Source organism: Physella acuta, unplaced genomic scaffold (assembly GCF_028476545.2).
Source record: "Physella acuta isolate Inbredline_101_S28 unplaced genomic scaffold, ASM2847654v3 ptg001155l, whole genome shotgun sequence".
Classification (NCBI taxonomy): domain Eukaryota; kingdom Metazoa; phylum Mollusca; class Gastropoda; family Physidae; genus Physella; species Physella acuta.
Genome location: NW_026732672.1, coordinates 243,610 through 258,218, shown reverse-complemented (window position 1 = coordinate 258,218; position 14,609 = coordinate 243,610). Strand labels below are relative to the sequence as shown.

Sequence of the window (14,609 nt, the reverse complement as noted above, 5' to 3'; positions counted from 1 at the left end):
CGTGAGCATCTTAAATACAACAGTAAGATTAACTCAAAGATTGGCTGATTCATTAGGACGTGAGCATCTTAAATACAACAGTAAGATTAACTTAAAGATTGGCTGATTCATTAGGACGTGAGCATCTTAAATACAACAGTAAGATTAACTCAAAGATTGGCTGATTCATTAGGACGTGAGCATCTTAAATACAACAGTAAGATTAACTCAAAGATTGGCTGATTCATTAGGACGTGAGCATCTTAAATACAACAGTAAGATTAACTTAAAGATTGGCTGATTCATTAGGACGTGAGCATCTTAAATATAACAGTAAGATTAACTCAAAGATTGGCTGATTCATTAGGACGTGAGCATCTTAAATACAACAGTAAGATTAACTCAAAGATTGGCTGATTCATTAGGACGTGAGCATCTTAAATACAACAGTAAGATTAACTCAAAGATTGGCTGATTCATTAGGACATGAGCATCTTAAATACAACAGTAAGATTAACTCAAAGATTGGGCAAATACCAACTCCATTCGAAACTTTGTAAACCGCCAAATGTGTACCGCCTAGATGTTAATCTTGCTGCAGTAAAACAGTGAATGCGTACAGTCTAAATGTGTCTTACTACAGTAAACCATTGAATGTGTACAGTCTAAATGTGTCTTACTACAGTAAACCATTGAATGTGTACAGTCTAAATGTGTCTTACTACAGTAAACCATTGAATGTGTACAGTCTAAATGTGTCTTACTACAGTAAACCATTGAATGTGTACAGTCTAGATGTGTCTTACGCAGTAAACCATTGAATGTGTACCGTCTAGATGTGTCTTACTTCAGTAAACCAGCGACATCAATTAAAACCAGATTTAAAAACTTAACACACAAAAACGTAACCATGTATTCCAGATAATTTCTTTTACAATTTCTTAAAATCTCATTCAATATAGGATTTGTAAATAGTTTGTTTAGGCACACTTTAAATAGAATATGTTATTGTATTATGTTCTGCTATGAAACAAAGTATTACTGGGTATATTATATACTGCGAATGTATCACATACAGGGCGTAAGTATCAGATACGCGCCGATTATACTAAACTGCGATTATATAACACAGGTCGATTATATCACACGCGTGCCTAATATCACACACACGGTGATATAATACGTCGATTTTATTACTCACACACACGGTGATTGTATCACAAACAAGGTTATCATATCACACATCTAATTATAACTTACGGTGATTATATTACACGCAAACGTCAATTGTATTACACACATGGCGGTTATATAACGTGAATGTGAGTGTATCACATAAAGAATTGTAGTTGCTATACTGGTTATATTACAATATCACAGCCGCCTCCACCAGTACCAGACGGGCTACCTTATATCTAGATGTCCACCAGACTGGCTACCTTATATCTAGATGTCCAGACATTGAACACTGATCGGGCGTATAGTTACCAGAAGGTGGTTGTATCGTGAGAATGGGGGCGGGGATGTTAGGGTGTGCATTTACAATTACAGTATTTAAATCCAGAATGTCACCTATATGGTCAGTATTTAAATCCAGAATGTCACCTATATGGTCAGTATTTAAATCCAGAATGTCACCTATATGGTCAGTATTTAAATCCAGAATGTCACCTATATGGTCAGTATTTAAATCCAGAATGTCACTTATATGGACAGTATTTAAAGCCAGAATGTCACTTATATGGTCAGTATTTAAAGCCAGAATGTCACTTATATGGTCAGTATTTAAATCCAGAATGTCACTCATATGGACAGTATTTAAAGCCAGAATGTCACTTATATGGTCAGTATTTTAATCCAGAATGTCACCTATATGGTCAGTATTTAAATTTAGAATGTCACTAACGTAGTCAGTAGAGAACATTACGGAAGGAAGAAATTTGACATCTTCTAAAAGTAAATTAAAAACATACAACCACTAATATATAACCTCGGTGTACATGTATCATACTTAAAACAGAACTGAAGTTAACGAGCGTACATGTAATATTTTTTTTAATTACTGTAAAAGAAATTATAAAACAAAACATGTTTTGATTGGAATAAAAAAAAGATTAACTTTGACGAATCTATAAACATCAGATATTGTAAAGGTAATAGAAAGGGTGGGAGGTGGGACTAGTACAATAGGTGACACGGTGTTTGAAATTAGCCTTTTGTTCATGGACAAAGCTGAGATGAAAACTTCATGCGATAGAACTTTTAAATTAACCAGGGTTCAATCTAAGGGTTTGTTTAATCTAAGGCTTACATTAACTAGGGTTTATTTAATCTAATGCTTACATTAACTAGGGTTTAGTTAATCTAAGCCGTACATTAACTGGGGTTTATTTAATCTAAGGCTTACATTAACTAGGGTTTATTTAATATAATGCTTACATTAACTAGGATTTATTTAATCTAGGGCTTACATTAAGCAGGGTTTATTTAATCTAATGCTTACATTAAGCAGGGTTAAATCTAAGGATCAATCTATGACAGAGTAATTAAACGTCACACAATAAAACACCCTGTGTATACACATTCATATCAATACAGAGTTGCATGAGGATGATATGCATGACAGATTTAGCATTGATTTTTGTTTTAACATTAGTGAGATATCCACATATTCATTCCAATGTTAGATGTTATAAACTTATATCAGATGTCTGGTGCTAATCATCAAGGATTGTGCACATATTTCATAACGCCAAGAGCAGGGGGGGTAGTTTGTTATTGTTACACATTATGTTTGGTAGGGGGTATTTGTAGAAGCGTGTTAAATAACACTATATTGGGCTCCTGCTGTTCGGAAGGTTAGCTGAATAACACCTTATTCAATGGTGTCTGGGTGTTGGGGGGGGGGGGTCAGCTGAATAACTAGACAACTTGCTGTACACCTTATTCAATGGTGTCTGGGTGTTGGGGGGGGGGTCAGCTGAATAACTAGACAACTTGCTGTACACATTCAATGGCGTCTGGGTGTTGGGGGGGGGGGGGAGGGGGGGCAGCTGAATAACTAGACAACTTGCTGTACAACTTATTCAATGGCGTCTGGGTGTAACAAGATATTTCCTCTCCAATAATGATATTATCACATGTATTTTTTTAATCACTTGTCAAACAAAATTCGAACTATTAAAACTTGAAATCGTAATGATCTACAAAAGTTACAATAATGTACGCAATACCATGTTTCTACTTCCAAACGTTTAAATGTATAATTAAAACATTTGTGTACACTTATAAATTCCACGCACTACTAATTACGAACATTAATGAGTAAAGAACAGTGACTGTTGAGTGAGAATGTGCTCATCGCTGTTTGTAGTACCAAATATCATAGTTCATGGGTGAGGGGTGGGAGAGGTTTGTAATAGGGCTATAGAGTAATGTCGTGTTCTTAATGAACGGTGTTGGGTAAGGGGGAGGGGGAGGTTTGTAATAGGGCTATAGAGTAAGATCGTGTTCTTAAGAAATTGTGTTTGGACAGCACTAATACTGTGTTGAGTTTGCTGTGAGTGTGGTTAGTAGGTGAGTAGAGACCAGCAGGTCAGCTACAGGTAAAGTATAGGTCAGCTACAGGTTAAGTATAGGTCAGCTACAGGTAAAGTATAGGTCAGCTACAGGTAAAGTATAGGTCAGCTACAGGTACCTACACTTCAGCTACAGGTAAAGTATAGGTCAGCTACAGGTAAACTATAGGTCAGCTACATGTAACTACATTTCAGCTACAGGTAAAGTATAGGTCAGCTACAGGTAACTACATTTCAGCTACAGGTGAAGTATAGGTCAGCTACAGGTAAAGTATAGGTCAGCAACAGGTAAAGTATAGGTCAGCTACAGGTAACTACATTTCAGCTACAGGTAAAGTATAGGTCAGCTACATGTAACTACATTTCAGCTACAGGTAAAGTATAGGTCAGCTACAGGTAACTACATTTCAGCTACAGGTAAAGTATAGGTCAGCTACAGGTAACTACACTTCAGCTACAGGTAAAGTATAGGTCAGCTACATGTAACTACATTTCAGCTACAGGTAAACTATAGGTCAGCTACAGGTAACTACATTTCAGCTACAGGTAAAGTATAGGTCAGCTACAGGTAAACTATAGGTCAGCTACAGGTAACTACATTTCAGTTACAGGTAAAGTATAGGTCAGCTACATGTAACTACATTTCAGCTACAGGTAAACTATAGGTCAGCTACAGGTAACTACATTTCAGCTACAGGTAAAGTATAGGTCAGCTACAGGTAACTACATTTCAGCTACAGGTAAACTATAGGTCAGCTACAGGTAACTACATTTCAGCTACAGGTAAAGTATAGGTCAGCTACATGTAACTACATTTCAGCTACAGGTAAAGTATAGGTCAGCTACAGGTAAAGCATAGGTCAGCCAAGGTAACTACATTTCAGCTACAGGTGAAGTAATGGTCAGCCACAGGTAACTACATTTCAGCGACTTAAATACAGGTCAACTACGGGTAAATACAGGTCAGCAGCAGGTCAGTAACATGTCAAAACAGGTCACTACCTGTAAACTACAGGTTAAGTACATATACCTACTTTTGTTAGAACAGCGCTAACATAAGTTATTTTTGCATAGCAAAAAATTTTAGAAACAATGCGATAAACAGGTCCCTTGTTGACTTGTTATAGACCAGTACAAAACAAATGATAAATACAAAAGTCGGAATGTGATTTTTATGTCGACGGTCCTTCCAACTAAACAATGCAAATCGAAATCGCCATTAGGTATCATAACACTGACACAATCAATACCCACGCTGTTAAACTCGGGGATTGTTTATTTCATTCTATCAGGTTAACTTATTCACAGCTTTTTAAATTTTGGTCTCATTTTCTTCTCTCCCTCAGGCAGTTGCAGTTTTTAAAAGTGAGAATCTCTCCTCTTCCCTCTCTCTCTCCTCTTTCCCTCCCTCCCTCTCCCTCTCTTACTTCTAAAAACAGCAAGTGCCTATCTCTCTCTCTTTCCCTCTCTCTCTCCCTCTCTCACTTCCACAAACAGCAACTGCCAATCTCTCTCTCTCCTCTTTGACTCACACATCTAAAAAAAGTGTGAGGTTGAGTTCACACATCCTCTAGGCCTATTAAACAAGGGGTACAATAGTGGTCTCTCAGTGCCGGCAACAATCCCACAAAGATTTAGCCAAAACAGCCGCCCTTGTGTGTCGCGGGGTTTTTTGTTTGGTTACATAGCCATTAATCACAACAGCAATGGATATTGATGTTTCTAGTCAAGTTTACAGAGCATGACAAAAATGAAAATTCGCTTGGCACTTAGGATCGTCCGCCGCCGAGGGAGGGCGGGTTGAGATAACGTTCAGGTAATTCACGGGCTGGTTTAAAAAAACGGGGTTAAACTAGCGAATAACCGGCACACAGACCAACCACAGCTAAAACAACAATTAATTTATACATTAATGACCTAATCTTGGCCTTTTTGCTTCGAATTGTACAGTCCCCGCTGGTATAAATAATCGGATATTGATATACTGACTCCCCTTTTAAAATGGACTGGCCCATTGTGACACCCGTCCATCAAAGCTCATGACTGCAGGGGTACAAGAGGCCTGCTCGCGAAAATATGGACTGCACCGAGCTAGGGGGGCCAATCCTCTTGTGTTGGAAGCCCCTCTTGTACGGCTGCTATCTGATAACGGGAAGGGCTTCTGTGTGAGAATGCGAGCTTTTCAGTTAGAAAACAAGAACTCGAGTGGGAGAAACGCTTGGCGGAAAGTGAATTATTTATATGTATTTATATCCTATGATTGGTGTGTTTTCCTAGATGTAAATAGCCGAGCTAGCATCTTCTACCGGCGATTTAATGCCTAAAACAACGATTTTAGAGCTAGTGGGAATATGAAACTATAACCTACAGGTGATAATTTGTGCATGCAGTACTTTAACTGGTATTGTGTAAAAATGGTGACGCATCTCCCCCCCCCCCCCCCCCCCCCCCCCACCCATTTCACAAACCCTACCACCAAATAAGAGAGGTTGCCGGGTCTAAATAAAGGTGAGTCTATACCAAATTAAAGAGGTTGTCGGTCTAACTAAAGGTGAGCCTATACCAAATTAAAGAGGTTGTTGGGTCTAAATAAAGGTGAGCCTATACCAAATTAAAGAGGTTGTCGGTCTAAATAAAGGTGAGCCTATACCAAATTAAAGAGGTTGCCGGGTCTAAATAAAGGTGAGCCTATACCAAATTAGAGAGGTTGTCGTCGGTCTAAATAAAGGTGAGCCTATACCAAATTAGAGAGGTTGTCGGTCTAAATAAAGTTTAGCCTATACCAAATTAAAGAGGTTGCCGGGTCTAAATAAAGGTGAGTCTATACCAAATGAAAGAGGTTGTCGGTCTAAATAAAGGTGAGCCTATACCAAATTAAAGAGGTTGCCGGGTCTAAATAAAGGTGAGCCTATACCAAATTAAAGAGGTTGTCGGTCTAAATAAAGGTGAGTCTATACCAAATTAAAGAGGTTGTCGGGTCTAACTAAAGGTGAGCCTATACCAAATTAAAGAGGTTGCCGGTCTAAATAAAGGTGAGCCTATACCAAATTAAAGAGGTTGTCGGTCTAAATAAAAATGAGCCTATACCAAATTAAAGAGGTTGTCGGTCTAAATAAAGGTGAGTCTATACTAAATTAAAGAGGCTGTCGGTCTAAATAAAGGTGAGTCTATACCAAATTAAAGAGGTTGTCGGGTCTAAATAAAGGTGAGCCTATACCAAATTAGAGAGGTTGTCGGTCTAAATAAAGGTGAGCCTATACCAAATTAAAGAGGTTGTCGGTCTAACTAAAGGTGAGCCTATACCAAATTAAAGAGGTTGTCGGTCTAAATAAAGGTGAGCCTATACACAATAAGTTGACAGCGTCTCAGATAGCATCAGTGTACACGTATGATAATTTTACTTTGACACGATCATGCCTGGGTTCAGGTTTGTGTGCTTTGGATACAGTTTTCACCGATAAATCTCACAGATAAGCACAAAACCGCATCCCTTCAAGATTAACACTAAATATTCGGGGCTTCTTTTTTTTTAAGTTTCTACTTAAGGGTGGGGTAATAAGGAGGGGGGGGGAGGCCTTAGTGTTGTGTCTCTCCGGTTAGGTAGATTTACAAATTGAAAACTAATCCTCGGGCTTAAAACCTGACCCAAAATGTAATAGGTTTATTTAGACGGGCGTAGAAGCCTTTAATTTTAACGACATCGGGTTTAGTAGAACTAGGCATGGCTTTAGTTAGAGCACCTGATAGAAATGTAAGTGCCGTGCGTCATTTGCACATGCGAGATGTCTCATTATAAAGGCGGAAACCTGTGCTTTCAAACACTCGCCAATTATGTGCCGCTCGCTCGGCGCTCGGTTTGTGAGCTCGGCGAATAAACAAAGAAGGTTCGCCGCCAGAACATGGCCTTATGGAGGGGACCGTAGGAGCGGGAGACATCACGTGATAGTCCTACCCTTGCCGCTAATCTCGGCTGAAAACACTAGTTGACACTTGTGAGTGACGGGTCGACCAGTGGTCAACAAGGCTTCAACTAGTGGAATGCAGGGGCTGGTCAAGCCTTAAATCGACACATTCCGATCCTTAAGTATGCCATTTGATAACCTCATCAAACTTGTGTATTGTATTAAGGAATGCCGCACCCAACTATGGGGTTGGTGTTCACTCCTAGACTGGTTTAGTTGGGTGCCTCGAGCTACGGTCAGCGGTGAGGTCACTACTGGATCACGTGAGGTCAGTCAAGTCGGGATCTAGAATCGCAGACGACAGACCCTTCAGAGACCACGCGACTACAGGCTACAATGTTTAGCTTGGTTTGGGGTGAAGTTTGTGAAAAAAAGATTTCAAACTGTCAATGTATGATTTCCACTATTGTATTCAAAATATTTAAAGTGGCAGTTGCAAGATTGTGTTCATATAAAACTGTTCATATCGAGTTCTGTTGTGTTCAAATAAAACTGTTTGTCGAATTCTGCTGTTGTGTTCATGTCGAATTCTGCTGTTGTGTTCATGTCGAATTCTGCTGTTGTGTTCATGTCGAATTCTGCTGTTGTGTTCATGTCGAATTCTGCTGTTGTGTTCATTCGAATTCTGCTGTTGTGTTCATGTCGAATTCTGCTGTTGTGTTCATGTAAAACGTTTGAAGGTGTGACTTCTGTTTTTTTTTTTTAGATTGGCCTCTAGTAGTTGATTAACATTTTTCACCTAAGATATCACAAAAAACACTTCACAACCACAATCCACAAACCCTACCCAGCAGAGTACAGACCACCACCCCCCAAATGTAGAGCTGTGGACAGACATTGTACAACCCACACCCAATGGGTTAGGATCCATCAATACTAGTGGCGGTTTTTTTTCTTTCACGGCAAAGAAACCAGCGAGGCATAAACGTGTCAAAAAATCATAAAGCATAAAACCGTTGCCCCGGGCTGGGGCTGTTAGCCTCATGTTTCCACCATCCCGGCTGCTTGCAAATCTACCTTTCTAATTGAATCGTCCCTCCCCCGGCTTCACAGATGCAAGGGCCCAGAATAAAGATAAATAAATCAGAGTTCACTCCCGTGTTTCGGCTAAATAGTCGGCTTGCAGTTTTTAATCATCTTAGCAAAAATCAACAATGTAGTAATAAAGTAGATACAACATACAGGATGCAGCCCTTTCAAGATATACGTGATTACAAAAAACACTTGCTATTGAACAAATTACATAAATATGTTAGTTGCAGTACAAATCTTTGAGAAAATCTTCCAACGAATGACAACCTGAAATTAAACTTGTATTCGTAAATATATTTCTTTTCGACCCCAAGTGTGACAATGGTACCATTGTTTATATGTCAGTTCTCTTTAAAATAGCACACAACCCGTCGTGTATGTAAATACAGGAGAAAACAATAGAGGGCATGCCGTGTCACATGAACGTTGTGTAGGGGTGGGGTACGTGTGGGGGGTGGGGGTGGTGTCGTGTTTCGAGGTCGTGGCTACCTGATACGTATCAAAAATTATCTATCAAGTATTTTTAGTGTTAGAGACGAGTAGAGTAGGAGACATGAAGAGATAGAATCTAGTAGTGGGGGGGGGGGGGGGAGGGGAGTGATCTAGTACTGGGGAATGGAACGGGTGAAAAATTTAGTAGAGTAGCAGAAAGAATATGAGCGGGAGTAGGAATTAGTATAATCTAGGGTAGCGGGGAGGGGGATTCGTCTAGTTAATTAACAAGCAGAATTGATTGGGGGGGGGGGGGATAATCTAAACAGACTGTTACTAGCGAGATATTTCAGAAGAGGGAACATTACAATCAGAGCTCTGATTTAACCCTAACACAACGTGCATTTCTTGATTCATACAAACACAAACTGGATTTACACAATCCTAACTCATACCTTAGCTAGATGTACACAATCCTAACTCAAACCTCAGCTAGATGTACACAATCCTAACTCAAAACTCAGCTAGATGTACACAATCCTAACCAACCTCAGCTAGACATACACAATCCTAACCAACCTCAGCTAGACGTACACAATCCTAACCAACCTCAGCTATATGTACACAATCCTAACTCAAACCTCAGCTAGACGTACACAATCCTAACCAACCTCAGCAAGATATACACAATCCTAACCAACATCAACTAGACGTACACAATCCTAACCCAAACCTCAGCTAGACGTACACAATCCTAACCCAAACCTCAGCTAGACGTACACAATCCTAACCCAAACCTCAGCTAGATATACACAATCAGTCAATCCTAACCCAAACCTCAGCTAGATGTACACAATCCTAACTCAAACCTCAGTTAGACGTACACAATCCTAACCAACCTCAGCTAGATGTACACAATCCTAACAAACCTCAGCTAGATGTACACAATCCTAACAAACCTCAGCTAGATGTACACAATCCTAACTCAAACCTCAGTTAGACATACACAATCCTAACCCAAACCTCAGCTAGATGTACACAATCCTTCAAAACAATTTTTTCGACCAGAATAACAGTTGATATTACTACTTAACGGCATAAGCAGACAACGTGAAAACAGGTTAAATCAACTATAAGATCACAGGTGTAGCATTGTATAGCTAACTATTGAGACCTGGTCTATTGAGCCACTCATGTAATGAACCCCTGATGTAATGAACCCCTGATGTAATGAACCCCTGATGTAATGAGTCCATGATGTAATGAGCCCTTTTAGTAACAAACCCCTAATGTATTGAGAACCTCAAAATAATGTTGAAATGATGACCATAGCTTCTAATGTTTAAAATCACTGATTTATTGAAACCATGAGTCGACGGCAATGTCATAGCGGCACATTTACTATCAGGGGAATTTTTGGACATTAGTTTTTGTCGGGGACATTTAGGACATGAGTTTTCGTCGGGGATATTTTTAGAATTGCCTTATATGATTGCATGCAAATACAGTTGTTTTTGGGACGAGGTTATGTTCATTTTAAACATCGACGTGACATTGATATACTCACGACTCTTGTGTGTCGCATTATTTCTAATCATAGTAGCTGTATGTCGATATATTTCTAATCACAGTTGTATGTCGATATATTTCTAATCACAGTTGTATGTCGACATACTTCTAATCATAGTAGCTGTATGTCGATGTATTTCTAATCACAGTTGTATGTCGATATATTTCTAATCACAGTTGTATGTCGATATATTTCTAATCACAGTTGTATGTCGACATACTTCTAATCATAGTAGCTGTATGTCGATATATTTCTAATCACAGTTGTATGTCGATATATTTCTAATCACAGTTGTATGTCGATATATTTCTAATCACAGTTGTATGTCGACATACTTCTAATCATAGTAGCTGTATGTCGATGTATTTCTAATCACAGTTGTATGTCGATATATTTCTAATCACAGTTGTATGTCGATATATTTCTAATCACAGTTGTATGTCGATATATTTCTAATCACAGTTGTATGTCGATATATTTATATTAACATTTATTGTAAGGCATTTAATCTATGATTAAAAATCGATATACTTCAGATTTTTGTAGTATTATGTCGTTTTATGTATACTGATAGTAGTTGTATGCCATTTTATTTTTAATTGTTGTATGTCGTTGTATATCAATATCAGCATGGTTATAATTGTATGTGGCTCTATTATGTTAGTATATTTGTTGCTATAGTTGTATATCGCTCAATGTATAGTCGCTATGTTTTGTTTGTCTCTATGTTTATGTTGATAGTTAAATAAATATGTCGCTGTATTTTAATAAATGACTCTATAATCTATAATTATAGTTATAAGTGTTTAAATAAATATGTCGCTATAGTTTAATATGATTAGTCTTATGACTATATATCTGTGTGTCTATACTTATGGTTTGTGCGTGAGTTTTTATGACGTTAACCTAAGATGTCATAACACTATCGATAATCGCCTGATGACTTTTTACCTAATTATAGCATGTCACTACAGATAATTGCCATTATATACAGAACTAATAATAATTATTAGATAATTGTATAATCATATCAAAGGACGTACTTGATCACAGTAGCTTGTAAATGTTTTGAGTAAAGTTATACAAAGGCAGGATGAGACTAGTTATCCTACTTACACATACAATCTTTAGCCAAAGGAATATGTCGTTCTGTTTCTTATGTAAGCAGCTGTTTGTGTAGATGGTATCACATTTACTGGTTTATGGTTACATGCGATAACTAGCTAGTGTAAGCCACACGTTAACTAGCTAGTGTAGACCACACGTTAACTAGCTAGTGTAAACCACACGTTAACGAGCTAGTGTAAACCACACGTTAACTAGCGAGTGTAAACCACACGTTAACTAGCGAATGTAAACCCCACGTTAACTGACCAACGTGTGACCAACGCTTGACCAGTGTATTAGAGTCACGAGTTGAGTGAGTCCTACATGTTTCACGTCTGACGTTCACCACGAGTCAAGTGTCAATCATGTATTTTCCAATAATTTTTCTGCTTGCTACATCATGTACGGAAACACTCAACAAAGCATGCGAGACAGTAATAAGTTGTTAATTACTGGACAATTTGTTTTGAAACACATGGTCAAGTTAGCACGGGCCAACATGTGACGGTCGGTGTAGTCAACAAACCGAGATCTGATACAGACTAAATATAGACTAGCGAGTAACACGGCGGGTCATTTTTTTGGTAATGTCCAACAAGCATAATGTCATTAAGTTGGTAATGACCACCACCTGAATTCACCACTTAAAAGACGTCCACCCAACAGAACACCCCACCACAGAACGCCCCCCCCCCCCAACAGCCGCTACTTACCGGCAGAAGGTCCACCCACAGCCCCTCACCCCCCCCCCCCCTCAACAGCCGGTACTTACTGGCAGAAGTCTCCCCCCCCCCAACAGCCGATACTTACAGGCAGAAGGTCCACCACCCCACCACCTCTCAACAGCCGGTACTTACTGGCAGAAGGTCCAGCACACAGCCGATGGTGCAGGGCTCTGGGAACAGACACGGACATATGGACAGGGCTGGGGCCATCTTGTCCAGCAGCAGGGTGCTGCAGGTGGAGCACATACTGCTGGGCAACACCATGTGATCGGCTGGACACTGGCGAGTAATGCCCTCCCACCTGACAGTGGGGGCGAGCTCCAGGTGAGGAAATCCAAATCTTCCTGGACACACGGTTACCACAGCACTGGCTACTTCAGCTTCTCACTGCACACATTATCCAACCATTTCCTTCAGTACAACAACACCAAGTATTCAATTTCTTCTCATTAGTGAACCTCTCATGAAGGTATCCACGAGCTCTATAATTAGAGTGGTCTAACAACACCACGGTCACTTAACGGTTTAACACGTTGGAAATAGATGGACAATTAATTAACCTTTTCATTCTGATAGTTTATTTCTGATAATCTAGAAAGGCAAAACTAATATTTAAAATGTGTATTCGTGAAGTCGAATGAAACGAAAGTCTGCTCTAACATAAAGAATATCGCTATAGTTGTCTGAGTTATACACTACACACGATTGTTTTGAACTGGGTTAAAATGTTTACTGTATTTGCAAACACATGTATACATTATTTTTTAATGGAGTAATTAATTTTTTAAATTATAATTAGCCATGAACGACATAATTAAAACCGTATTATGAATTTTTAAGTTATTTAGTTTTCATCTCAGAGCACAGCTACTTATTACCAATATACCATTTGCTAAAACAAACCGAAATAAACAATCTTGATAAGTAACGATTTAATTTAACAGTGGATTAAGTTCTTTAGTCGAAACTAAATCTACATAAAGAAACTTCGCAGTAGACTAGATCTAGCTCTAGGTGATGCAGTGGATAGATCTAGATCTAGATCTAGATCTAGTTAGATCTAGCAAATCTATAGGTGTGTTTTTGTTTTACATTAAAACTTGGGGTAGTCTATAAACTATAATTTATTTATGTTCATTAAATAATTACACTAATTTTATAAAATGTAAATAATAGTAAATAAATATGTTGTTTAGGTACGAGTTTTAAAAATACCCACTACGTTACTGAAATAACTTCGGTAAACACACTAACACGTAGAATTCTGGAACACGGAAACTGTTGTCCTATAGTACTGAAACGCCTGCACCGAATGCACACAAGAAAAAAAAACACCAGATCCAAGCGAATCATGAATGGACACCGGCGTGACCTGAGTGACTGGCCACCACCTTCCAACTGCCAGCGGTTAACCGAATCAAGCGCGAGCCGTAATCCAATCAAACGTCATAACACGTGTAACAGGATAACATCCAAACTGGAGCGACCTGTGGCCCGGAGTGAACGCCGCACAGCAGCGGCACCAGGCAGCAGACCGCCATTGTGGGAGACGGGGGGTGGGGGGAGGCTCATTGTTTTGACTGCTGCCGCCAAATGGAGGCCCACTTTTACTTTCATATTAGCAGCGCCGGCGATACAGGGGAGACTACCTCTGGTCATCGCATGGGATTAGGGCAGTTGTCGGTTACATGCCGAATATTATTTGTTTTAGCCCTAATGTTTATTTTATGCTTACAAAGATATATAGAAATAATACGATGACAAATTTTAAGTTTTAAAAACCTAATAAAAACTTTATGAAATAACAGTTGCGTGGGAATAGAACAACAGTTTGAAAACACGTTTATTTTAACACATAGTTTAAATAAACTAATTAATATCAAAGTTACTCCCCATGTTGGATGTGTATGGCAGTGTTGTATGCTTATTTTATGCATAGATATATAAAAATGTACATCATATAGAGTAAATACACGTATGTATAAACGTGTATATTCATATATATATATATATATATATATATATATATATATATATATATATATATATATATATATATATATATGAATGTGTATATGTGAATAAAATGCTAAGCTAGAAGTGTGAACCCTCCTGGCCGCGATTTGACTTGAGGGGCAATCTATCATGTCAGTTGCTAAGCCATGACACTTGACAGCCTGCCAGTCGGAGAGGGAAATCCCACACCGTGTATACACGAGACGGG

At 38.8% G+C, this 14,609-nt stretch overlaps 1 protein-coding gene across 9 annotated transcripts in view; it reads right to left on the bottom strand.

Annotated features, from left to right (window-relative positions):
* The window catches only part of LOC131956484 (protein pangolin, isoforms A/H/I/S), a 90,893-nt gene that overhangs the window by 25,928 nt on the left and 50,356 nt on the right, over positions 1 to 14,609 (bottom strand). Inside the window, exons 1-2 of one of the 9 annotated variants that reach the window (XM_059320950.1) lie at positions 13,605 to 13,871; positions 12,518 to 12,976 (exon numbers count right to left, since the gene is read on the bottom strand). The exons of 5 other annotated variants lie outside the window; for them this stretch is intronic. In XM_059320950.1, coding sequence (XP_059176933.1) covers positions 12,518 to 12,649 — 132 coding nt within the window. In that variant the 5' untranslated portion in view covers positions 12,650 to 12,976; positions 13,605 to 13,871. Of the gene's footprint in view, positions 1 to 12,373; positions 12,382 to 12,517; positions 13,118 to 13,604; positions 13,872 to 14,609 lie in introns of those variants that run through there. 3 more of the 9 variants (XM_059320951.1, XM_059320952.1, XM_059320953.1) reach the window with 3 other exon arrangements.